The 27,177-nt window shown below is 44.5% G+C and overlaps 1 protein-coding gene across 8 annotated transcripts in view; it reads left to right on the plus strand.

Moving 5' to 3' along the window:
- ABR (ABR activator of RhoGEF and GTPase) overlaps positions 1 to 27,177 on the plus strand; it is a 725,529-nt gene that overhangs the window by 684,968 nt on the left and 13,384 nt on the right. Inside the window, exon 1 of one of the 8 annotated variants that reach the window (XM_063955975.1) lies at positions 6,720 to 7,227. The exons of the other annotated variants lie outside the window; for them this stretch is intronic. Within the exon in view, the coding sequence (XP_063812045.1) occupies positions 7,066 to 7,227 (162 nt within the window). The 5' untranslated portion in view covers positions 6,720 to 7,065. Of the gene's footprint in view, positions 1 to 6,719; positions 7,228 to 27,177 lie in introns of those variants that run through there. 8 annotated transcript variants of the gene reach the window in all.

A 27,177-nucleotide genomic window follows, 5' to 3' on the forward strand; every position in this document is an offset into this window, starting at 1 on the left:
CAGTGTGCAGGCACCAACGATGAACGATGCGCGGCCCCGCGCTCGTTCATCGTTGGTGCGTGGTCGCCTATGCATGCAGGCCAATATGGCCAATCTCATCCATATTAGCATGCATTGCTATGGAGCCGGGTGATGGGCGGAGTGAAAAAAACTTAACTCCCCCCGTCACCTTCCCCCGCTGCCGGGTCGCCCGTCGGCTGTATCCGCCGTCGGGCAGCTCAGCGGCTGGTTGCTGAATGTGTAGGGGGCATTAGAACTATAGTATTTCCTGTCTGTCCTAGGAAATGTAACTGAATGAATACAATGTTCCTGCCTAATACATGTATGCATGCAGGACTGTATGCCAGTTTTCATCATTGTAAATAATGGATTATAAATAGGAAATATTTTCGTTTGATGGTCTTCACATTTTATTTTATCTTCTATTCTCTGCTAAATAAGCAGATTCCCTGAACAAATGGGTTTACCTTTCTCTCCCTTTATGCTGGATTAAACTGCCAGCAATTCATTCTTTGTTACTATCCAGCAGGAGAACCACGGAGGTTTTGTCTGGCTGTGGCCACTGTTATCAGCTAAAGTCAGAAGCTAATTTCACAAATGGCAGCAAATCTGTATCTACAAAAGAGTGCCAGAAAATATACATGAGGATGATAACAATAGTAAACACTACACAGTATCACCACAAGGGAAACGGGTTGTGTATTTGCAGTCTGCTGGCTCCATTGACTTATAAAATAAATATGTTACTTAAACTGTATGTCGCCATATTTATGAATAAAATAAACATATATATTAGTTGTGTGATCTCCTTAGCCTTCTCCTTGTAGGACACACTAGTTTCTCTTCCTAGTTTAGAGTTACAAAGTATGTGATTGGCCGGTCACAGTGGTGGGTGTGTGCTGGGAGTATACTTGCATACGCGCAGTAAGTAAGCTGGGTCACACCTGCCTTTTAAACATTACTTTTCACTCTTTTTATGGATGGTTTCTTTTGGGAACCACTTTTCTGGCAAGAGTTTATTATTGAAAACTTCCCAGAAAATGCATTACTTGTGGTGGTATGCGGGGATAATCAACGACACTTGTTGGGCTATAGTGTGAAGAGTAAAAAGTAGACCGTTTTGTTTGGAATCACTTTAACTCTGCTACATTGTTTCTCATTCCAGTTAATACTACTACTGGGTCAAACGCAGGATTTCTGGAACGGGGGGGCTAATGACAATTGCTCTAAAATCAGTTGATTGATTTTAGCACAACTGTCATTAGCCCCATGAAGGATGCTAATTAGCATGTTACAAGCTATAGTCTGCCCCAAGCAAAGTGCAGTTTATGTAATACAGCACTTCAGGTGTATGCAGGCCCAATGATCATGGTAACCAGGTTCTCTCTCTAGTGTGATGATTGAGCACTCAGATCCACACGCACACATACCTGCTTGAAAAATCTGCCACTGGGCATGTGCAGTAGCACCGTAACACCATTTTTACTGCATGCAGTGGCCGCTGGCCAGGCTGTGGGGAAGAGGAGTTTCCGGGCAACTGGACCCCCTCCCCTCCCATGCACTTGGAGGAAGAATGCTGTTTATTCCTTTCCCAATCACATTAGCCATCTCTGTCATGCTGCTGATTCCATCCCACCCCCCTGCATATGAAAGACACATTCACAATAGACACATACATGAAGGGGTATATTTACTAAGATGTGAGTTTCTTAGAAGTGATGATGTTGCTCATAGAAACCAATCATATTCTAGCTATAATCTTCTAGAAACCGTTAGATAACCGTTACGTGGAATCTGATTGGTTGCTATGGGCAACATCTCCACTTCTAAAAACCCTCACACCTTAGTAAATATACCCCAGAGAGGGGAGTGGGGCGTTATGTAACAGTTCCAATCCCCATTCCCCCCCCCCCCCCCCTCCAATGTTTTTTTTTTATTATTATTATTAATGAAGGTGTTATAACCTAGGGATCATAGTAACAGTGTTATTTTAAATACTGATATATTTTGTGGATAAAGTGCTATGTCCAATAAAACGTTCTAATACTGTAACTGTAAATAGCTCAGTTTCTTCTAAACGTAACAGAACACCTTCATCCACTCGCCTCTCCAAATGACAAAAAAAAGTTGGGGTTTTCTGGAACAATTTGCTGATATGACATGTATAGTTATTTTTTAATCTTAATTCATGGTGATTGATATTTTGTATTGGCATGGTACAAATATCACCAATGTCCTCAGCCACCAGTCTAATGTGGTATGTATGTTTTACCTAGTTCCTTGGCTCAGCCTTCATTATCTGTAGGTGATGGGTAGGCAATAAGCAGAAAGTGCGTAGACATGAACAGACCACCTTAGGCACTTCAGGTTACCTGGCCTTGCTTCAAGTCTATTCCAGTGCACCTAGCAATTAGATGGTAATCTCTGAACAATGCTTTATTATACTCTGTTCATAGCCTACTGTTTAAGAATTAAGCAATACAATACACTGAATCCAAGTGAAGCATATAAGGTATGAAATTCGGGATTGGCATACAAGAATTACAGATGCTCAACGCCACAGATGTTTAAAATGTTTTATTTCCAGATGTGATAAAGCTATCATACAAAGCCCCTCTGGGTCAGGAGTAGGGATGAAGCACTTAAGTTAATATGTGATCCATATGTGCTTTCAGATATGAGACACACCGGGTTGTATTGCAAATTATCTCTTTTTATTTTTGATTCGTGAAACAAGATTTTGACGTTTTTCAGACACCTAAATGAAGGTGTCTAGTCTCCTCATTTCTTAGTTTTGCCTGTGTGTGTGTTCTGATCTAATAGATTTTATGCATTTAAAAAAAAAAAAAATTTAAACTTTTTTCAGGCTGTAAAATGAATGTGGTCCTGGGGTTAATTTGTTTTAATTTTTGTTTTGGGTTTTTTAACTTCATATAAACACGAGCCAGTGGGTCCTACAAATGTGTCCTACAAATGTGTCGTCCTACAATAAAGTTCTAGCAGAACTTGTATTGGGGAAAAAAAGCTACGGCTGCACTTCTTATAGCGAATTAGAGACTCAGTCGCACAAGACACATTTTATGTTCTAGTTGCATCGCGCCCTAGACGCATTTTATGTTCTAGTTGAAAACTAGAAATAAAGATACACAATGCAAAATACAATGTAGTACCTAACTGCGCTCAAACCCCTACTAAAATTGTCTTGATTTGCTAGTAGTGGCCTGTAAAAATCGTGTTTGCTTTTGTCAATAAAGGTAGGATAAATGAATGTATTAGAATAACAACTAATTTATTAAATGCCAATAACATACGGCTGTATCTCCTTATATGAACCCTAAACAGTCCTTTTTCAAAAAGCAAAGTTCATACGGTTCTTTTAGCCTCCTGTGGGTCGAGGTGCCCTTTTGGAGTGAACGTAGGATACCTGTGTACTGTCCTTTAATCCTGGAGATGCTAAAATCAATGAGTCCTTAAATTCTAAGTACAAGTGACAGAGACCGGCGTCCCGTATCTCTGTGGGCGGTCCAGTGGATAACTAAGTTCTTACCGTTGCGGCCGTGTTCGTGAGGAGTCCAGGTGCGGGTACGCGCCGGGAATCTGTGAGGGCTCTGAGCTGACCAGTAAGCAGCGCGCCCAAGACACATTTTATGTTCCAGTTGCATCGCATCGCGCCCAAGACACATTTTATGTTCTAGTTGCATCGCATCGCGCCCAAGACACATTTTATGTTCTGGTTGCATCGCATCGCACCCAAGACACATTTTATGTTATGGTTGCATCGAGTCCAAGACACATTTTAGGCAAAAAAGACTCCCAACGCTAGTGCAGTCTCACAGGACCTGACGTTCAGAGAGGGGCTGTTTGGCGCAACTGCAGCTATGATGAATGAGGACACATCTGTATATGCTTTTCAGATTTTCACAATTATTTATGAAGCATTTGCATATACAACACCATGATAAAATGAGACTGGGTGATAACAAGCAATGTTAAAGTCACGGTAATGTTGGTCTGGGGACAGAGAGCTTTTTTGAGTGTACTATAGTTTAGTGATTTTTAACACTCTGAGTTATCTGTTGCAAAGCACATTGATGTATGTGATAAAATAACATGAAGGCTCTACATTTCACCAATAATTTCATATCCACACTTCATAAAACTATCCAATACATATGGGAAGCATGTCAGACAAGCCATGTCTCTTTGTATGCAGTTACAATAGGGAACAGTAGTAGTCCCAATGGGATCAGTACGTACAATACTGACAGTATACCAGCAGCGGGATCCTGGCAGCGGGTATGGCGTGGACACCCATAGAGGGAGGAAAGCCTGTGGCGCTGGGATTCCGGCATCGGTATTTCCCCACTAGTCGGGACCCCGGCGTCGGCATTGTGACATCCGGGATCCCAGCTAGCGGTATGGTGACTGCTTTCCGTCCCAATGGCCATCTACATTCCCACTGTGGATTGTATGTGTTCAGCCGTTCTTGCAGATCAGAGTGTGAATGGCCTGTTATGAGGAGAGCACATGGAATGTACATTGCAGACAGGGTGGCTTGAAAAGGAAACTGTATAGAATTTGAGTTTACAAAACTTTCCTATGTGTTTAAAACCAGCCTTTACCCTTATCCAAATGGGTTTTCCAGCCTTTTCCCGTCTCTTCTTATTGCACAGTAGCTGTAAGCATAAAACAGCAGGACAAAGAGTTTCAGTATTAAGAAATCAGATAAGTTTGTGTGGGTGCTTCTCTTCGGGAACATATTTAATTACTTTAGTCTGGGAAATTACCTGTGCGGCATCCATGATGCATATTCAAGATGCAGGACAGATCACACTTCATGCTACATTTATATCTGTCTCTCATCCTAGTATGAGACAGATGTGCCCTTATACACTGGCATCAGTAGCGCCAAAGAGACCCTTTTGGTGCACCAGGTCCTAGGCAACTCAGCCGCACCGAAAGCTTTCTCACTCAGGATCTTATTTGCACAAATAAAACAACTGGAAGCTGCAAAACCTCATTGCTAGATTACACTGATCAATTTAAGGTGCAACATTGGTAAATCTGTGTGGGACTGAATCTATATATTGTATGAAGTCATATGATACAGCAGCCTCTGCATTTTCTCACGCCAAAGTGCCGTTGTGCTTCATCTGTGACTGTACGTGTTTAAAACTAATTTCTGCAAGGTTAAAGTTGCAGCCCAACGTCTGTAGTACCCTTTGGTGTTTTGCTGCATCTGGGGTACGCTACACCTCTCGAAGCGGCTCAGTCGCGGCTGGTGTTCCGCGGCGTATAGGTGCTAGGTGTATGTGGACACCTCTTACATATTGATCATTTGATGGTAATATGTATGTATAATTTACTTGCTGTGCTTTTTGCTATTTTTCTGAGTTTCCAGGGAGGTTGGTCCGCACTCTTATTTATATATTTCTACATCCTCAGACATGACTGAAAGTACAGTATGAAATCAAAGATGTAGTTGCAAATTTATGTTTTAATGACCTATTCCCTGCAGTAATCTAACCCCTCAGACAAACCTAAAATGTAACCTTTTTGCTTTGTATCTCAATGTAATACCTCTCCAGTGTAAATGAATATGCAGTATATTCGGCAGTAGGAGAAGTAAGCTGTTCCAGCAAATACTAGATTACACAGCACCTTATTCATTTACATCAGTCCCTGCCCCAGTGGAGCTTACAGTCTATGGGGGTCATTCCGAGTTGATCGCACGCTGGCGATTTTCGCTGCGCTGCGATCAGGTCTCTACTGCGCATGCACGCGCGTCGTATGGGTACAATGCAGATCGTTGCTGAGCTATGGATTTAAAGAAGAATCCATACGCACAGCCGATCGCAAGAAGATTGACAGAAAGAGGGTGTTTTCTGGGAGTGGTAGGGAAAACGCAGGCGTGTCCGGGCATTTGGAGGGCGAGTGTCTGACGTCAATTCCGCCATCAAAAAGATTGAAGTGATCGCAAGGGCTGAGTAAGTTCAGACCTACTCTGAAACTGCACAAAATGTTTTTGCAGAGCTCGGCTGCACAGGCGTTCGCACACTTGCAAAGCAAAAATACACTCCCCCGTGGGCGGCGACTATGTGTTTGCACGGCTGCTAAAAACAGCTAGCGAGCGATCAACTCGGAATGAGGGCCCATATTCCCTATCACATGGACCTAGATGCACATTAGGGTTATGTATTCTTATTGGACTGTAAAACACATTGAGAGCGTTGTTCTGATCAGATGTGGAATGTGGAAATGAGTTTTATAAGCTGTACAGCTCTTGGAGTGCATGACTTTCTTTACAGCATTAACGTTGGGCTTACGGAGCGGAAAGGATCACTTCTGCATTCTGTGCTGCGCTAGCCTTGTCCTGTACATACAGACTGACCTGTGTTTATCTAATTTAGCAGGATGTAACAGTGGTATGCCGTGTAGTGGTCTGACAGCAGAAATCTGCGGGAAGCGGTCTTATTATTGGCAGGTCATGCAGTAGTGTCTGTAATGTAGGTACCAACTTTGTGGTACCTACAGCATGTTGGAGTAGGTTTTACATTATTGGAGTTAACAAATGATCTCCCTGGGTAAGTCTTAGTTTCCTGTCCTTACAGCAGTTAAATAGTTAAGGAGCCAGGAAGGGGGGAGAGCCTGGGCAGAGGTGGGGAGGAGGAGAATGGAGAGAGAGTAAGGCTGTCTTATGTGAGGCTGTAAGTCTCTACGCTCAGTTACAGTATATGGAGGCATCAGACTGGATGGTGTTATCTGCATGTCTCTGCTCTATTTACTTTTGTAGTGTAGGAAGCTGATCTGTGATTTCAGTACATACTGACCGGAATATCTCATCATTGATTTGTTCTTGTGCAAGAGTGGATGAGTGGCTCTGTGCAGAAGGAATGAGGAGTGACATAGACAGTGTGAGCAGTAACCTGGTGGGTAGGTGGGAGGCAGGAAACTGTTCCTTGTGCAGGTGTCTGGAGAGATACCAGAGTCTCTGTGCCTAAGGACAGGTGACACAGAGCAGATCAGCAGCTAGGGATCGGGAGAGCTCTATACCTGCAGAGAGCCATGACGGAGGTGATCGTGCAGACTGACTGCAACTTGAACTCTGTATGTGAACACCTTGATCACTGCTGCCTGGAAAGGCTTCAGGATGCTGTCCCTAAACGTTCCTCCAATACAGGGGCCCGGCTTTGGGGTCGAGTTCGTAATAAGCTTCTGAGACAAAAGGTAACTGATTGATCTACCAACTTTGTTGCACTGGTTTTGCTTTCCCTCTCTCTGGTGGGCATACTCTTGCATGGCATTGGGTTATATGGGAAATAATAGAATCTTTTCCATCAGTATGGTTCCGGCTCCTGAAATGCATATGGCTGGTAATCTGAGCTATAACTCTGTACAAATTGCGGTGGACAATAGTTTGACCATTCCAGTATAGTGGAATTGCCTGGCTTTCTACACTTGTGGTTTGGAATCTCCCACTCTCGGGAAATACAGACCAAAACATTAGTCCTGCTTTTTAAATACAGATGTTCTTGCTGGACGGATACATTTTATAGTGTAATCCTGTGCGTGACATGGCGAGCTGCAGACATACGATTCAGTTGGTACACTTTATTCATTGTACTGCACTCTTTTACAGCAGACTGGGAGCGTAAGTGCTTTAGCATAGCCAAAACTGTATTCCTTTTTAGGAGGTGAATGCATTCCTCCTCAGTGGAATTGTCTATATTGTTACTGCTGTTGTAGTTCTTGTGAGTTTTAATTGAGAACTCTTAATTACAGTTCCAAACAGTACATTTCAGAACTGAAAACCTGATTTTTGTCTGATATACATGTCTAGGGGAAATTTTCTATTAACTGATCTCATGATGTAATTTGTTGTGTGTGTGTGTGTGTGTGTGTGTGTGTGTGTGTGTGTGTGTGTGTGTGTGTGTGTGTGTGTGTGTGTATTTATGTATGTGTATCTCATATTAGTGATTTTTTGTGCAGATGTCATCTAATGAAACAATTACAGTCATCTTTAGTTACAAATGCCCTAGTATGGAACATAAAAAACATTCTTAATATGGGCTGTGACATCTGGCATATTCGGCATCTGATAGTAGAATGTGGGATTAGGACATCTTTGTGATGCTTGGTATATTCTGCAATTCAGCTGTGCGGTATTTCTGTTGTGTACAGTATTATATTACATTCAGCCACCAGCCAGATGTGACAAAACAGAGTTTCTCTATTGATGGACTGCCCTGTAGTAATCATTAATTGCTGAATAACTGCAGTTGGAGAAATGGCCATTGTTAGAACATAGCATAGTTCAGTGCTGAGGAAGACAGATACCAGCTGGCGTAACAGGCAGCTGCTAATAAATCTTTATTATGTCCTAAGATGTGTGCCACCCTGTTCCCTGAAATCCTCGGCAGGCTGGACCAGTGCCATAGATGCAAGGCACATGACCCATAGATGGCTTCCTTTCACACATTCACTAGGTCTTTTATTTGGGTAGCAACTGAAAAAGATCTAAATCTATGCATTTACCATTGACTGAGGGTTCAGTGTGTTTTCCCTTTGTGAATTTTGTCTTGCATTTATTATATTCCGTAAATGCACATTTGTAAATATTTTTAGATTATCCGATTGGGTTTGAATATGCTGATTATGCAAATCTCCTCTAAGGCCCATCTGTGGTTCTTAGTGGAGTTTATTCAGGTTGAACACTGTGTAATGGTGCTTGGTCATTGATTGGAAAATCTGCCAGTAATAGATATAAAATCATCATGGGCTCTGTAAGTGCAGCGCTGGCAGCTGTGGCACCTTTCCTTTCTTACTGACTGCTATGGTGGCTTTGCTTGAAAGGGATGAGGAGGAGACCTAGATATAAACTAGATCAGTCTAATACAGTAGTTCTCAGTCATTTCCCAGCTGGATACCTCCCCTGGCAGCCCATTTCTGTTATTTGTACCCACAACATTTGCAAAGCCAAACATATAATAGCTTTTAGATATAATGTTTAGGTTCTGCTGTATATAAAATAAATGTGCTATAAATAAGATTTGCACAGAAGCAAGCCAGAATGATCTGACATAATAATATGTGCAGGGGAGAGCATGTTCAATAGACTAATTACTCATGTGAAAACTTTTTAACAGTTCTGTTTTACACATTGTAGCAAATTGTGGAACACTTTTACATTCAATTCTAGACACATTTCAGGCCCTATTTATCATAATATGCAACCTTAATGCGGATGTGATAAAATTTTGTTACCTAAATACATAAAGTGAAAATTAACATTTGTGTGTGTATTTTTCGTAAAAATTCTGTTTCCAGAACACAAGCTCCGATAACAGCCCATCCCAGTGAAGACTGGCAGCAGACAGATAGCTTAATCTATCACTCTGCTTCCAGGTTCAGCGTCGATGAATGTACTGTGCATGCTAGGCCATCGGCCTGCACATGCTTCAGTGGGGGTCAACTGAGAGGGATCTTCCAAATCCCTCTCTGGAAAAAAATAACTCATAGGCTACTATGTGCTAACACCATCTTCAGATGGCATCAGCAGCTGGGGTCAGGATCTGGAATGTTTCGCATTCCAGAGCTTGGAAAATCTGACCGCTAAACATCCCCCTTAGAAACCTATGAGACTTGTTTTGCGGTCAGAAATGGACAGACCGCGGCAGATATCTGAGATATCTGCTGCTGTCCCCCCTCCTTAATACTGAGGATGCTTAGATTGTGTGAGGATCCCCTAGCTAATTTCACTTTAATGAATATAGTCCCTTTAGAAACAGCATTGAAAGAATCTTGGTTGGTTCCAAACTATAAATATACAGAGCAATGTCCCTATCGGGGCAGACTGACTTGTATGGGAAACTTTAGTTGCAGACTTTTATGACCGGAAACCTTCTGCAACTGATACATGATGAGTTGAGGTATCTCTTGGAAACGTCTATATTTGTGTCTATACTTTGTGACAGGCGACGCTTGTATGTACACAGGGAGAGTGACACTATTAATGACTTCACAGAGATAGGCATGGGTAGTCAGACGCTAGTGAATCATTGTGCACTATTAGTGACTGTCTACAAATGTGTAGCTAGTATTTATCATGAGTCACAGACCGTCTGTATGACCATGGCTCTATGTTTTTTCTTAACCATCTGCTGGTTATTTGAGAAGTCTGTTGACCTGGGGGAGCTGTCAGGTGACATGTCAAAATTGCCTGGAGTATTTGTCTGGTTTTAATTGGTGTAATTTACATAGCATTCACATTTGACTTCTTGACATCTAAAACCGGCTGTGGCTGTAGCTTATTGTTTAACACGAGGGTGTTTAAATGTTTGTCCGTCTCTTATCACCTTTTCAGAAATAATTCCTTGATAATAGTTACCACGTTGATCAGATGGCTTGCTGAAATGTAAAAATTGCTTGCAGACAGTCGTAGCATATATTCCTAACACAACATCTTGGCACAATTACCCATATCTGTAAAACATCCAGAAATATTTGTTTGTATTTCTGAATGATGTCATTGTAAATATTATATTATAATGTTTTATTAAGGCGTGTATACACTGTGCGATGTGCTGTACAGCCCGACATTGACTATTCGATGTGGCCGGTGTCCAGCCCCACCGATATAGTCAATGTTGGGCTGCCTGCACAGTCTATTTTTCCTTGCGATGACGATCCCGGGGGACCACCCATCAGCATCGCAAGGACTATACACACTGTGCGATATGCACTATACTTTCTTACGATTTTGACTATATATAAAATCGCACTGTGTGTGTACACACCTTTAGGTAGAGCATTGGTGTGTGCATTATTAAAACGCTTGTTGGACAATGCATAGGTGCTCTCCTGAATTGGACATTGCATAGGTGCCCACAGTAATGGACATTGCATATATGCTCACCTTAATAGAGTAGTTCAGCTGTGCCCTTTAGTGTCATTGGTATGTTCTCAAGGACCTGTCCACATTTGTAGCTGGTACTAATACAAATGCATGAAATATGTTTAGGGAACATAATCTGTTTAATGTGTAGCTAGAGCCATGTGCTGTTTTCGTCCTTTAGTAATGGAGCTGGAATCCTGCTAGTAAATTAGTAAAATGTGAGCCAACTGCATTCTATCAAGCTGGAACACATTCTAACACTAGAACTTAGCATTGAGGTAGGCAAATGATTGGTGAAATAAAGGTCATGCATCATGGGAATGTGGCCAACCTTTCCGATGTGCTGCACCTCCCTATGCCTTTCTGTGAAGTCCCTATATCTGCCCATCGTGGAACCCAGCGTCCCCTCTTTGAAACAAGTGCGCCAATAGAAGTTAATGTTTGGTGGTTAGCATAATCACCGGATATTAACTGCCTAAAAAAAAAACATGGTCTCCAGAGATGGGGGAAGGTCTCCCATAACTTGCTTTCCAAATATTAATGGGGCCCTTTAATACTTATCATTTTGTGCTGTGGGAAAAAATACGTTTTGGAGTAGGTCATCAAATGTGCCCTGTAGCCCAAACAAATATTTGGTAGTATTGATGTTTGAAAGAGGGGAGTTCATTCTTTGATATACCCACTTACAATAACAGATATTATCCTCTACTATGGAAAATAGAAGTTTTCCGTAGATGGGGAGGACACAAAATGTAACCCGCCATAATCCCCCTGACCTAATGGCAGGTTGACCCCTCAAAATGTGGCCCCTTACCAAACAATATCACCACACGCTATGGAAAAATGTCTTCCATAGATGGGGTGGGGCACATTGTGCCTTATCTCTCCCATACTGGCCCTCACACACATGTGACAGCACCTTTATTTGATAGAGTGGTCTTTCCTCTTACAAACATTGTGTCCCTTATTTCTGGTGATCCGCAGACAATGACTTGTTCACAAAAAATAAAATTTTCCACAGGTGGGTTGGGATCTAAAGCCCAAAATCTCCCCCCATGTATCAAATAAGCCTTTTTGGACTACCTTATTGTGGGTACATGCATCTAGTTTTAACCCAGTAAATGTATATTTCCGTTGTCTGGGTAATTTGCTATTTGTGATACTTACAGTACTGTGTGAGTCTTCACAATTGCATTTAAACATCCTATCTTGGCTCATTAAGCTGTGTTTCCTTCATTATGCTTATAATTGTTGGGATAATTAGAAACATGCAGAGGGCATGAGTTTCCTGTTCAGGTTTGCGGTTCATGCCGGGTGTCCACAGAGTGAGACTTCTGCTGGCTGGTTAAATCTATCATAACATCCAGCTCTGAAAAACAAGGTCAGGGTTAGTAGTAATTCAATGTACAGGTTCAAGGTTCTAGCATACATCACTATTTCCATTGCCATTTACTTGTCAATCGACCTAGTGTAAGGTACTGTATGTTATAATTATAGACCAGTGGTTCTCAAACTGTGTGCCGTAACACCCTGGTGTGTCTTAGGGAACTTGCAGGGTTGCCGTAGATTGGTGATCCAGGACCAATTCAAATTATTTATGGTCAATGTAATAGGCAAAACCAGTGCTGGTGGCTGTCGATCATAAAATATGTGGGCAAACAGAAGCAAATCCTGTCCCTCATCACACAATTGAACCTGAGGAAGAGATATAAATACTATTTACAATTTAGTTAATATTTCTTTCTAAATTTCTCAGTTAACTTTTGGTCTAGCAATCTCAGGAGTATATTCAATCGGCAGTTTTCGACTTTTTAAGGTCGGAAGGGGTTCCAACCTATTCAATCCCCGCCTCGTTTTTCCGACAAGTCAGGAAATTCGACTTGTCGGAAAGCACATTGATTGGCGGAATAGCCACCGATCCGTGTGCTTCTGTTGGAAACTGTGCCAAATTCGACAGTTTTTGGCCCCGTTTCCGACAATCTCAATCCGACTTTAAAAAAAGTCGTATTGAAGAATTGAGACGGGGGAGCGGGGCGGCGGGCTATAGGGGCAGCAGGGCAGGTACCTCTATGACGAGCATCCCCCTGGCCATGCTCCCCTCTCCCGGCAGCGCTCCCCGGCCGGCGCTGGGCTACACGGCTGGGTGCGGCTCCCTCTAGCAGCTCCTTGTGATCACCGGGTCTCCGGGAACGGCCAAATCCGACAAGCGGATTTGGCTGCTCATTTAATAGGGCTTGTCAGATCCATTCCGACAAATGCATGTCGGAATGGATCCGACTTTAATTGAATATACCCCTCTGTCTTTTGAGACGTAACACACAAGGGGGGTAATTCCAAGTTGATCGCAGCAGGATTTTTGTTAGCAATTGGGCAAAACCATGTGCACTGCAGGGGAGGCAGATATAACATGTGCAGAGAGAGTTAGATTTGGGTGGGGTGTGTTCAATCTGCAATCTAATTTGCAGTGTAAAAATAAAGCAGCCAGTATTTACCCTGCACAGAAACAAAATAACCCACCCAAATCTAACTCTTTCTGCACATGTTATATCTGCCTCCCCTGCAGTGCACATGGTTTTGCCCAATTGCTAAAAAAAATCCTGCTGCGATCAACTTGGAATTACCCCCAAAGCTGCGGAATCAGGCAGCTACCACTACTAATTGAATTAGCTCTGTGATGATCATCAGCATGGGCATTTTGTAGTGTTTTAGAAACATCTTTTATGCCTAAATGCTTACCTGAAAACAGGTTTGTGTAAAAATAAACACAATCTATAAAAAATAAATAAAAAATAAACACTAGACAACACTCATTTGTATATTAAAGCAAATAAAGTGCATCTCATGGGTTGAGTAACAGCCGTGCTCCCAATACAAGGGCATAAAGAGAATGTGTCTTCCAGGGGTGGTCTTCAGTATGCCGACTGACGGGATCCCGGCGCACACGGCGCCGGAATCCCGACAGCCGGCATACCGACACTTATTCTCCCTCGTGGGGGTCCCGGCGCCGGTATGCTGGTCGCCGGGAGCCCGGCTGCCGGCATACCATACTGAACCCGTCTTCCAGGGATAGTGCACCTTAGGGTCAGCGCATAGCTGCCATGTGCCTGTTTGATCAATAAATGCATGTCTTCAGCTGGTCATTTACCTAAAAGTAATCTCACAAGCCCCCACCTCCCCAGTATCATGAAGCTGAAAGTCCCCATTGTGCAGTATGGGCCTAAAGGGGGATGAAGAAAAGCCTGCTAGCGGTATATGAAAGATCACTACCTGCTGACTCATGACCGCTGTTCAGGCTGAATTGCACTTACTGAAGCTTGTTAGTTGTGCATGCATAACATTTCCAATCCAGTATCTGCTAAGCATCCCTTTGATGTCTCTCCGGATGGGGGACTCTTGGCCATTTGCTCTTTCTGGACCAGCTCTGGAGAGTACAGATGAAATGTGAGAAGATAATGTTATTCAGCTTTGTTCCTACCAGTAATTACATCAGCAAGACAGGATCTCTGAATTTTCTTTCATAGTGAAAAAAATTACTTGCTCTCGCAATTTAAAACACTTGCTTTAAACAAGCAAGGGGTCTGGGCCTTTTCCCCTTTTGTCTCATTCCTTATTCTCTTACGTCCTAGAGGATGCTGGGGTCCACATTAGTACTATGGGGTATAGATGGGTCCACCAGGAGCCATTGGCACCTTAAGAGTTTGAGAGTGTGGGCTGGCTCCTCCCTCTATGCCCCTCCTACCAGACTGTTTAGAAAATGTGCCCGGAGGAGCCGGTCACAGCTAGGGGAGCTCTCATGAGTTTTCCTGGAAAAAAATTTTTTTTTAGAGTTTATTATTTTACAGGGAGGCTGCTGGCAACTGCCTCCCTGCAGCGAGGGACTGAGGGGGGGGAGCAGTGTCCGCCCTGCGGGGTCTCCGCTGACTGGACACTGAGCTCCAGAGGGGTCTGATCGTTCTCCGCCACAGGGGACCGCCCGCCCCAGCAGCATGCCGCCCCCCTTGCAGAGCTGAAGAATCGGGGGGTCAGTGTGAAAATGGCGGCATCAGGGTATTATCTGCGCTCCGGGGATGGCTCAGCGTTACATGGTACGGCGCTATGAGGGGCGCCCTGAGCCAGAGCAACACCCTACACTGGTCCAGTAGCCTGTCGGGGTCCCCGGATCTCAGTCAGCACTAAATCCTCAGGCCAGTATAATCTGATGAAGAGCAGGAAGACCGCGCCCTTTTGAGGGCGGAGCTTATCCTCAGAGCAGACCCAGCATCGTTCAGCACCATTTTCCTGCCTGCACAGCTCTGACAAGGAGAATCAGGTCCCTCCACAGCAACTCCAGCTATCTACAAACGGTACCAGGGTGTTGTAGAAGAGGGGGAGGCTGCAATACGACTGTGTATCCTATTAAGGTACACAGTCAGCGCTGAAAAGAGGTCTCCCTTTGGTATAAAAGCGCTGTGTGTGGGTTGGCTCCAATCTCTATCTCTCTTGCCATTCTTGGGGGGGAACTCTATCTGCCCTCCCGTGTGTGTGTGTGTGTGTGGAGTGTTTGGTGGTCTCCTTTACTATGTCCAGGGACACCGTGTCATATGCTGCAGATTTGTCCCCCCAGGATGATCCCATTCCATGTAATCAAGATAGCACTGGTTTAGCACAGATACCAGCAAGGGAGCCTGAGTGGATTCCTCTATCAAATCTTGGATTTCTCAGATTTCTGACAGGGTTGCAAGTAATGAATCTGCAACCCAGGTATTACAGAACTCTATGGCAGTATGGCCCGATTCTGGTACCTCGGGACGCTCCGCTATATACCCCCACAAACGTGCGCTTGTGCATGTCATGCAGGATGACACGGATACCGATTCTGACACCACAGACGGTGATGGGGATGTGTTGCGGGGTCTGCATCTCTTGCAAAGTGGGTGCAATTGATGATAGAGGCTATCAGGGATGTGTTACAAATTAATGATACCACACCTGAGCAGGTTAAGGAGGCATTTTTCACTGAAAATAAAAAAGCCTCAATAACCTTCCCTGCATCAAAGGAATTGAATGCTATATTTGAGAAAGCATGGGAAAACCCAGAGAAAAAATTCCAGATCCCTAAAAGGGTACAGGTGGCGTTTCCTTTCCCTGAGGAGGATAGGAAAAATGTGAAAACCCGCCGATTGTTGACGCATCTGTGTCCAGACTCTCTAAGAAGGTGGTTTTACCTGTTCCAGGATCTACCGCCTTAAATGAACAGACTGATCGAAAAATTGATAACACACTTAAATCAATGTACACTGCTTCAGGGGCCATATTACGTCCCACTATTGCTAGTGCATGGTTTGCAAAGGCAATAGTAAAGTGGTCGGCTACCTTACTAGAGGATTTGGATACGATGGATAAGGGTGATGTTGAATTATTTTTACGCAACATTCACGATTCAGCAGGTTTTATGGTAGAATCCATGAAAGACCTGGGTTCCATGGCTCCGGGAATCTCTTCCATGTCTGTTTCAGCTCGTCGGGGACTGTGACTGCGCCAGTGGTCAGCCGACGTGGAATCCAGAAAAAGTGTGGCGTCCCTACCCTATACAGGTCAGGCTCTCTTTGAGGAAGCTTTAGACGCGTGGGTATCCACGGCTACAGTGGGTAAGTCTCCGTTTCTTCCCTCAGCTGCACCTGCTCCGAAGAAATCCTTCTCTTCATCAGCAACACAGTCCTTTCGGCCTAACAAGCCTAGAAAGGCCAGACCGTCCAATACCTTCTTTAGGGGAGGTCGAATTAAGTACAAGAAACCTGCCACTGCAGGTTCCCAGGAACAAAAGCCTGCTTCAGGTGCGCCAAAGTCCTCTGCATGATGGTGGACTGCGCGGCCTGGAGGTGGGACCAGTGGGAGCGAGAATCAGACCATTCAGTCACGTCTGGGTATCGTCCGGCCTGGATCCCTGGGTGATAGATATTGTATCCCAGGGATACAGGCTGGAATTTCAAAGTCTCCCTCCTCATCGTTTTTTCAAATCAGGGTTACCAGCTCTGCTGGCAGACAGCAGTGTCCTACAAGAAGCTGTCCAAAAGTTAGTGGAGGCACAGGTCATTGTGCCAGTTCCTCCTCATTCGCAAACCACAGGTTACTATTCGAACCTTTTTCGTGGTACCGAAACCGGATGCTTCGGTCAGGCCCATTCTGAACCTAAAATCATTGAACCCCTTTCTAAGGGAGTTCAAGTTCAAAATGGAGTCTCTCAGGGCGGTGATATCAGGTCTTAAAGAGGGGGAATTCCTGGTATCCCTGGATATCAAGGATGCGTACCTCCACATTCCGATCTGGCTGCCGCATCAGGCTTATCGCCGTTTCGCATTAGTGGACTGTCATTTCCAGTTCCAGGCCCTGCCATTCGGCCTCTCCACAGCACAGAGGGTGTTTACCAAGGTGATGGCAGAGACGATGGTTCTCCTCCGCAAACAAGGGGTGAACATCATTCCATATCTGGACGATCTGCTGATAAAGGCATCGTCCAAGGAGAAGCTGCTGCAGTCCATTGTTCTCACAACCCGCCTCCTCAAGATCCACGGTTGGTTTCTGAACCTTCTAAAGTCACATTTGGAACCAACCCAGAGGTTGTCCTTTCTGGGAATGATCCTAGACACAGAAGTGCAGAGGGAGTTTCTTCCGCAGGAAAAGGCGTTGGTGATACAAACAATGGCCCAGGATATCCTGAAGCCAGCCCGGGTGTTGGTTCACCAATGCATTCACTTGTTGGGGAAGATGGTGGCCTCTTACGAGTCTCTCCAGTACGGGAGGTTCCACGCTCGGGCCTTCCAACTGGATCTCTTTGACAAGTGATGAGGATCTTATCTCCACATGTACCAGAGAATACGTCTGTCGCCAAAGGCCAGGATTTCGCTCCTCTGGTGGCTCACCTTCTGGAGGGCCGCAGGTTCGGGATTCAGGAATGGGTCCTTCTAACCACGGATGTGAGCCTTTGGGGCTGGGGAGCAGTCACTCAAGGAGTAACTTTCCAAGGAAGGTGGTCAAGTCTGAAAGCCGGCCTGCCCATCAACATCCTGGAACTAAGAGCCGTCTACAACGGTCTTCTTCAGGCGGCCCATCTTCTAAGAAATTGGGTCATTCAAGTACAGTCGGACAATGTAACAACAGTGGCTTACATAAACTGACAGGGCGGAACGAAAAGCAGAGCTGCATTGTCAGAGGTGACCAGAATAATCCTCTGGGCAGAAAAACACGTGTTGGTGCTCTCTGCAATCTTCATTCCGGGAGCAGACAATTGGGAAGCAGACTACATCAGCAGACACGATCTCCATCTGGGGGAGTGGGGTCTCCATCCGGAGGTGTTCAAGGAAATAACAGACCTTTGGGGGTTACCCCAAATAGACATGATGGCCTCTCGTCTCAACAAGAAGCTTCGACTCTATTGTTCCAGGTCGAGGGACCCACAAGCAGTGGCAGTGGACGCTCTGGTGTCTCCGTGGGTGTTCCAGTCGGTGTACGTGTTTCCACCACTCCCACTCATTCCAAGAGTTCTAAAGATCGTAAGGAGAACAAGAGTTCAAGCGATCCTCATTGCTCCAGACTGGCCAAGGCGGGCTTGGTACGCGGACCTTCTGAATCTCTTGCAGGAAGAGTTGAGGCCTTTTCCTCTTCGGGAGGACCTGCTGCAGCAAGGGCCATTCGCCTATCAAGACTTACCAGGGATATGTTTGACGGCATGGAGGTTGAGCGCCTGATACTTGCTCGGAAGGACATTTCGAAGAAGGTCATTCCTACCCTGATACAGGCTAGGAAAGGGGTAACGTCTAAACATTACCATCGTATTTGGAAGAAATATGTCTCTTGGTGTGAATCCAAGAAGTTTTCTCCTCTTCCTGCAAGCAGGTGTGGATATGGGCCTGAGGTTGGGATCTGTGAAGGTTTAGATTTCGGCCCTATCCATTTTCTTCCAGAAACAATTGGCTGCCCTCCCTGAGGTTCAGACCTTTTTGAAGGGAGTTCTGCACATCCAACCTCCCTTTGTACCGCCTTTGGACCTTAACGTGGTGTTGCAGTTCCTCCAGTCAGATTGATTTGAGCCTCTACAGGAGGTTGAGGTCAAATTTCTTACATGGAAGGCTGTCACGTTGTTGGCCTTAGCTTCTGCTAGACGTGTGTCCGTTATCCTGTAAAAGCCCTTACTTGATCTTCCACGAAGATAGAGTTGAGCTCCGGGAACACGTCAGCAGTTTCTTCCGAAGGTTGTGTCGGCATTTCATATCAACCAACCTATTGTGGTGCCAGTGGCTACTGACTTATCAATTACATCAAAGGATGTTGTGAGGGCTCTGAGGATATATGTGAAGAGAACTTCTCGTCACAGAAAGTTGGACTCTCTGTTTGTCCTATATGATCCCAAGAAAATTGGGTGTCCTGCTTCTAAGCAGACGATCTCTCGCTGGATTAGGTTCACTATCCAGCACGCTTATTCTACAGCAGGATTGCCATGTCCAAAATCTGTTAAGGCCCACTCTACTCGTAAGGTGGGGTCTTCCTGGGCGACTGCCCGGGGTGTCTCGGTATTGCAACTTTGCCGAGCTGCAACTTGGTCTGGGTCGAACACATTTGTAAAGTTTGACAATTTCGATACTTTGGCCTCTGATGATCTGAAGTTCAATCAATCAGTTCTGCAGGAGCCTCTGCGCTCTCCCTCCCGTTCTGGGAGCTTTGGTACATCCCCTTGGTACTAATGTGGACCCCAGCATCCTTCTCTCGAAGATGTCTGTCTCCTCGGGCACAGTTTCTAGACTGAGTCTGGTAGAAGGGGCATAGAGGGAGGTGCCAGCCCACACTCTCAAACTCTTAGTGCCAATGGCTCCTGGTGGACCCGTCTATACACCATGATACTAATGTGGACCCCAGCATCCTCTACGGACTACGAGAAAAGGATTTACAGGTAGGTAACCAAAATCATATTATTGCTGTTCAGTAGATTTTTGTTTTTAAATATTTGTTTTATAAATGCAATAGTGATGCTAGTACTAATGGCAGTTGACTATGTCATTGAATTTAGATTGTTTTATGACATAAAGCCATGCTGGCCAACTCTCCCAGAGTGTGCGGTAGAGTCACAAATTATGGAGGCCTTCGAACATGCCGCCCACTTCCTGAGTGAAGTGTTCAGCCTAGGGGTTTGATGATCGCTGCTTTTAATAGTGGGAGGCAGAGCCACAATGACTAGATTGTAGTGCCATACCTCCTGCACCTCAGACGTGGGCTCTCCCTGACGGGGCTTGAAAATAGTCAGCAAATATCCGTACAAGTACTGCATTGGTATTTTTTTCTCTGCCCCACACCTTTCTCCATCATATATACAGTGGCGTAACTCCTGGTGGCAACGGAAGTGTTTGCCTCAGGATGCCAAGTGGGAGGGAGTGCCAAGAGGGAATGCCGGCTTCTTTGTAGTCCTGCGAGTGTCAGGTAGCATATGACCGTTTACGCAATGCCCCGCCCCCTTGAACTGGTGGCAAAGAGACTTTTATTGGGGAAGGGGACATGGAAAGCGTTGGATGATCTTGCCTCAGGGTGGAGCCAGATTATCTTGGTGCTAGAGCCAAAGGACCACGACTGAACATATTTACATATGTATAGATATAGGGATAAGGGTACAGCGACCAGCGGTGTTTAAATTGTTATTTTAAAAAGAAGGCTTAAAAATATGAAGAGTGATAATAAAGCTAATAAATACATTTTTCTTTATATTACTTATACATAATTAGGCGAACCCATTTTTTTAAAATATAAAATATAACAAAAATGTTGTTCTGAATACAGAAGTTAAGACTGACAGTCATATATAAAAACAAGTCAAGGGAGATCCATAAAGTCTAGAGATAAAAATAGGACTAGGATAAGAATAGAAGGTACAAAAAATATATAAAAAAATATAAAAAATACACAAGACTATTAAAAATGAGAGCTTGGAGCTTATCTTAGTGTGAAGAGTCAGTGAGGTACACCCATATTTCCATATGTAATATATCTATATAATATATTTTATAATGTAATAGTCGGTGAATAAGTTCAAGGTGTGACTGTTGAAGGTGATGTATTTATTCACACTACTAAGCATTAAGGACTAATTTGAATCTGTAATCACTGGTATTGTGGCTTCTGATTGGTCGTCCAGCTCACACATGAGACACCTTTCCCCCTTATACCATCCTCTCTGCAGCCATTTTATAGTGGTTAGCGTAAACGTTGTGCCAGTTCTATATTACATATATGGAGGAGCCCCCAAAGCTCAGAAGTAGCAGGAGCATCAGGTGAGTAACATTTAGTCCATGGGTCTTCAACCTGTGGCCCTCCAGCTGCTGTGGAACTACACATCCCAGCATGCCCTGCCACAGTTAGCTATTAAGGCATGCTAAAAATTAGGCAGGGCGTGCTGGAATGTGTAGTTCCACAGCAGCTGGAGGGCCACAGGTTGAAGACCCATGATTTAGTGATTACATGCTAATGCAGCTTGAAATATACTGCAACCTTTCACCAGCCTGAAATGACTGAGAACATGGAACAATAGATCATACAATGTGGACTATTTATGAATCTGTCATGGTATGGGAACTGTTACATATATCTCTGTGAATGTTGTCAATAGCTTCTTTATGTTAGACAAATCACATTTTAGGTTTAGTGACCCATTAAGTAATGTTGTTTAACTTTTAATTTATTTATAGCTTTGTTCCATCTTCACAAACCTGCAGATCTTTTGAATCCTACCATTTGCCACTGTTTTATACCCTCGTCCTATATTTGTCTCTCTGTCCAAACTATTCCTCTACCAGTTCTGATGAATCAACCTACGTGTTTACATTTTGTTTGTTTGGTTCCCAAAAGTATAAATGTCTTGGTGATTCTGTACAATATAATTAGGAATATCTTTCTTTGCACTTGAGGTATTATTTGTGACCATGCAAGAGAAGTCTGAAGCATCCAGCTTTAGCCATCTGCAATTTTACAGTTGCTGCGGAGAATGTTTGGACAGATTTCATGTTTAGTGTATAATAACTGGGAATGTGCGATATGCTACATCACACTGAGATGAGATTAAATCAGGTTCGAATGATTATGTTTGAAATTAATTTATTTTGTCAATATAAACCAAGCTGTGTGTGTTAGGAATGAGTGGTGTAAACCTGCTATTGGACTACGGCTTCATCCACACCATTGCTCATCTTCTGTGGTTCAAAATCCCTGGAAGTTTTATGGATTTATCTACTTCTGATATCATCTAGTCCAAGCTTGGGAATGTATATGGGCAGTATGGGTAAAGAAGGGCTGCGCAGTAATTTTCCTATCAATTAAAAATGTCGTCATACTTTGAAATGATACTTGCCTTTGGATAACACTCTGCACTCACTGCAAAAGTCTTACATCTAGTGGTGGTGCTTTTATCAGTGTTCAAAATGGTACCCCTTTCACACTGAACCTCTGACCCGGGATACTGTATTGCCTAGTTAAACCGGGTTGTGTCGAATTAAACCCTGGTCATGTTCTGGATAATACCCCTTTTACACTGCAGCTAAAAGCCCAGGTTATTGCCGTGCTAACCTGGGAACGGCTCAGTGTACAAGGTTTACCCGGGTCCAGTGACCTGGGAACGGCTCAGTGTACAAGGTTTACCCAGTGACCTGGGAATCCAACCCAGCTAGCTTGCAGGGTTGGTCCCGGGAAGGACCTGGGTCGCGTTGCAGTGTAAACGGGTAAGCCTGATCAATGCGACCCGGGACACATTTACTGCATAGGGAGGGCCGGCACTGCACATGTGACCGTTGACGTCCGCATATTGCTGGATCTTGCCGCCAGTCTGATCAGGGTCGCATCCGTGGTTGGAGTCTGCTAAAAAATCTCGGTTGCGACCCGGCATTTACAGTGCCTTGCTCAAGTATTCCACCCCCCTTTGCATTTCTCATGTTTTGTTGCCTCACAACCTGGAATTAAAATGGATTGTTTGAAGGTTTGCATCATTTCAGTCACAGAACATGCCTACAACTTTGAAGATTTTTTTTTTTTTATTGTGAAGCAAACAACAAATAGGATAAAATAAGAGAAAACTTCAGCGTGCATAACTATTCACCCCCCTAAAGTCAGTACTTTGTAGAGCCACCTTTAGCGGCAATTACAGCTGCAATTCGCTTTGGGTAAGTCTCTATGAGCTTGCCACATCTTGTCACTGGGATTTTTGCCCATTCCTCAAGGCAAAACTGCTCCAGCTCCTTCATGTTGGATGATTTCCGCTTGTGAACAGCAATCTTCAAGTCTGACCACAGATTCTCAATTGGATTGAGATCTGGGCTTTGACTAGGCCATTCCAACACATTTAAATGTTTCCCCTTAAACAACTCAAGTGTTGCATTAGCAGTATGCTTCGGGTCACTGTCTGCTGGAAGATGATCCGCCGTGCCAGTCTCAAATCGCAGGCAGACTGAAACAGGTTTTGCTCAAGAATATCCCTGTATTTAGCACCATCCATCTTTCCCTCGACTCAAAACAGTTTACCAGTCCCTGCTGCTGATAAACATCCCCACAGCATGATGCTGCCACCACCATGTTTCACTGTGGGGATGGTGTTCTTGGGGTGATGGGATGTGTTGGGTTTGCGCCAGACATAGCGTTTTCCTTGGTGGCCGAAAAGTTACATTTTAGTCTCATCTGACCAGAGCAACTTCCTCCATACATTTGGGGAGTTGTCCGCATGCCTTTTGGCAAACTCAAAACGTGCCTTCTTATTTTTAACACTAAGTAATGGCTTTTTTCTGGCTACTCTTCCATAAAGCCCAGCTCTATGGAGTGTACGGCTTATTGTGGTCACATGCGCAGATACACCAGTCTCTGCTGCGGAACTCTGCAGCTCCTTCAGGGTTACCTTTGGTCTCTGTGATGCCTCACTGATTAATGCCCACCTTGTCCGGTCTGTGAGTTTTGGTGGCCGGCCCTCTCTTGGTAGGTTTGTTGTGGTACCATGTTATTTCCATTTGAAGATGATGGATTTGATGGCGCTCCGGGGGATCATCAAAGATTTTGATATTTATTTTATAACCCAACCCTGACTTGTACTTCTCAACAACTTTGTCCCTGACTTGTTTGGAGAGCTCCTTGGTCTTCATGGTGTGATGCCTCTTGCTTAGTGGTGTTGCAGCCTATGGGGCCTTTCAGAAAAGGTATGTTTATACTGACAGATCATGTGACACTTAGATTGCCCACAGGTGGACTTCATTTCACTAATTATGTGACTTCTGAAGGTAATTGGTTGCGCCATAACTTTTGAGGGGCTTCATAGCAAAGGGGGTGAATACATATGCACATGCCGATTTTCACATTTTTATTTATAACAATTGTATTTTATATACATTTTTCTCATTTCACTTCACCAATTTAGACTATTTTGTGCAGATCCATCACATAAAATTCAGATTAAAAAAATGAATTACAGGTTATGTAACAAAATGGGTAAAAAGCCAAGGGGGTGAATACTTTGGCAAGGCACTGTAGGTATAATGCTATATGAGCTGTGAAAGGCGTGTCCGGGTTGCATTTAAAAATTGATGATTGGCTATCAGCTGCTGAAGCAGGCGGCTGGTAGCTCACCCGGCGGCAGCTGATACAGGTACAGTGTGGAAGCAGCTGACCCGGGAATAACTCTGTCCCAGCTGCTGTGTGAAGGGGGTGTAGCATGACTTGAAACCATGTTCAAAAACCTGGCTCAGTCACGGGATTTCAGTGTGAAAGGGGTGTTACTGGTGGTTTTAATAGCAGTTTAACAGCAATAGAAGCAAGCATTTACCAGTATGCATTACATTTGCTTGTGGAGGTAAAGATAAGGTATTGGTGCCATTTCCTGTATTACACCCACATCTTTATAAGTGCATGTTCTTGATTTATTTTGTATGAAACAAATGACTCATCTAATACCCATTGCTGATTGTGATGTAGCAGATATTTAGATATCAAAAGCTTAATTATGTTTGCAGTGCTTTATTTAAACCTTGGGCAAAATGAGCTTAAACAGGAAATGGCTGGCTGTCTTTCCCAGGGGTTATAAATAGATGAGAAAATGCTTGGTAGACGCTGTTGAAATGGAAAACTTGAACTTTCAAATTCTATCCCATGGCTAATTGGATAGAAATAGACTTGCTGCTCAGTCCTTGGGAAAGAGTTGCAGTCTTTCTGACAGGTGTAAAAATAGATTTGCAGGTACTTCTTTTTACCTTTAGTAAATGTCTGGGTTTATACATCACCGTTGTCTTGCTTACTATTTACAGTGTATGTTTGTACCTTGTAGTCAGTGCAAAAATCAGCGGTCGCCAACCCGTCGCTCGCAGCCGCAATCCGGGTCGCTCGACCCGTGCTGGCTGCTGCCGCTGCCCAACTTCGGGGGGAGTCTATAATGGACTCCCCCCGTCCGGTCCCTAGCACTCTCCTCCGCCGCAAAGGAGACTGACGCTAGAGGTCATACTTGACCTCTAGCGCTAGTCATGCACCACAGCGCTATAGATACCCGGAAGTGCCAGGAGTGCTCACCGCTGGCGCTCCTGGTACTTCCTTTACACCCCACACACAGCGTTTGGAATCGGAGGAGGCTCCCTCCACTAGTCCTAGTGTCCCGCTGTGCCCCCTGAATAAAAATGTGCCATGCTGCAGCAGTGGTGCTGGCGGCTTCTCAGTGACAGCAGTGCCACCAATGTCACACTCCTCTGCTGCACGCTCTGGATATGGACCTCTGGCACTGAGCGGTGTCCGTCCACCCCCCATCCCCCCTCTCTGCATGACAAATAAAGTATTACACCCCTGGCAACGAGTATGACACGCAGAGCATTATACCCCTGGCAACGAACATTACACCACTGGCAACAAGACCCCTGGCAACGAGCATGATACGCAGAGCATTACACCCCTGGCAACGAACACTACACCACTGGCAACAAGACCCCTGGCAACGAGCATGACACGCAGAGCATTACACCCCTGACAACAAGACATCTGGCATCGAGCATGACACGCAGAGCATTACACCCCTGGCAACGATCATTACACCACTGGCAACAAAACCCCTGGCAATGAGCATTACACCCCTGGCAACAAGCATGGAACCCAGAGCATGAAACCCCTGGCAATGCCCATTACATTCCTGGCAACAAGCATTACACCCCTGGCAACAAGTAGGATACCCAGAGCATGAAACCCCTGGCAATGAGTATGAGACCCCTGACAACGAGCATGAGACCCCTGACAACGCGCAGGTATTAAAGCTTACTGTGGGCCATAATGTGTAATGGTCATTACGGTGTGTCGCATAATGTATCGAGGGCATTGCAGTAGGTGGCATAATGTGTCAGGCATTGCGGTGTGGGACATAATGTATCACGGGCATTGCGGTGTGTGGCATAATGTGTCAGGGGCATTACGTTGTGTGGAATAATGTGTCAGGAGCACTGCGGTGTGTGGCATTATGTGTAACAGGCATTATGGTGTGTGGCATATTGTGTAAGTGACATTACTGTGTGTGGTATAGTGCGTCACGGGCATTACGTGTGTGGCATAATGTGTAAGGGGCATTACTATAAGGAGGAAAATGACAAATAATGTAAAGGGCAAAAATCAGGATTTGTTTTTTCCTGTGGTGGCCAATGTCTGGGCGTGCAGGTGGCAAAACTGGGGTAAAAGGTAGTCTCTTCCTGCAATGCAACACCCCTTGCAGTGAGGCCACACCCTCTGGAGCGCTAATTCTTTACTTTTAATATAGCAATGGGAGGGGCGCCAGAATTTTTTTTGCCCATGAGTCCAGTCTTAAAACTGAGAGCGCACCAGCAACCGTTCAGGAGGTTTAATTTTTCTCGAGTAGCTCACACCCCAATTAAGGTTGGAGACCACTGACATAGATCATTAACTTTGTAGTGCAATCACCTGCCCAAGTGGCATGGCTGGAGACCTTACCAGAATTGTAACAGTAGAGGGCGCTGTCGCATTGCAAAACATTGTGTACTATACTGGTAATTGTTGTTCATCTTGAAACTACAAATATGTCCTTATACACTGTGGGTTCAGGTATGCCAGGGACCGCGCGACTTTGGCATGCAAATAGTCTTTCTCACTGACAATATGCTTTATATTTGCATAAATGAAGCACATGAGAGTAACAAAACTCCATTGCTAGATAGCACTTATCAATTTGTTGTGCGACGTTGTACATCTGTGTGAGTCTGAATCTGTGTAAACAGTGCTCCAATGCAAGCAGCCGCAGCTTTTTCTCATGC

Source organism: Pseudophryne corroboree, chromosome 2, assembly GCF_028390025.1.
Source record: "Pseudophryne corroboree isolate aPseCor3 chromosome 2, aPseCor3.hap2, whole genome shotgun sequence".
Taxonomy (NCBI): Eukaryota; Metazoa; Chordata; class Amphibia; order Anura; family Myobatrachidae; genus Pseudophryne; species Pseudophryne corroboree.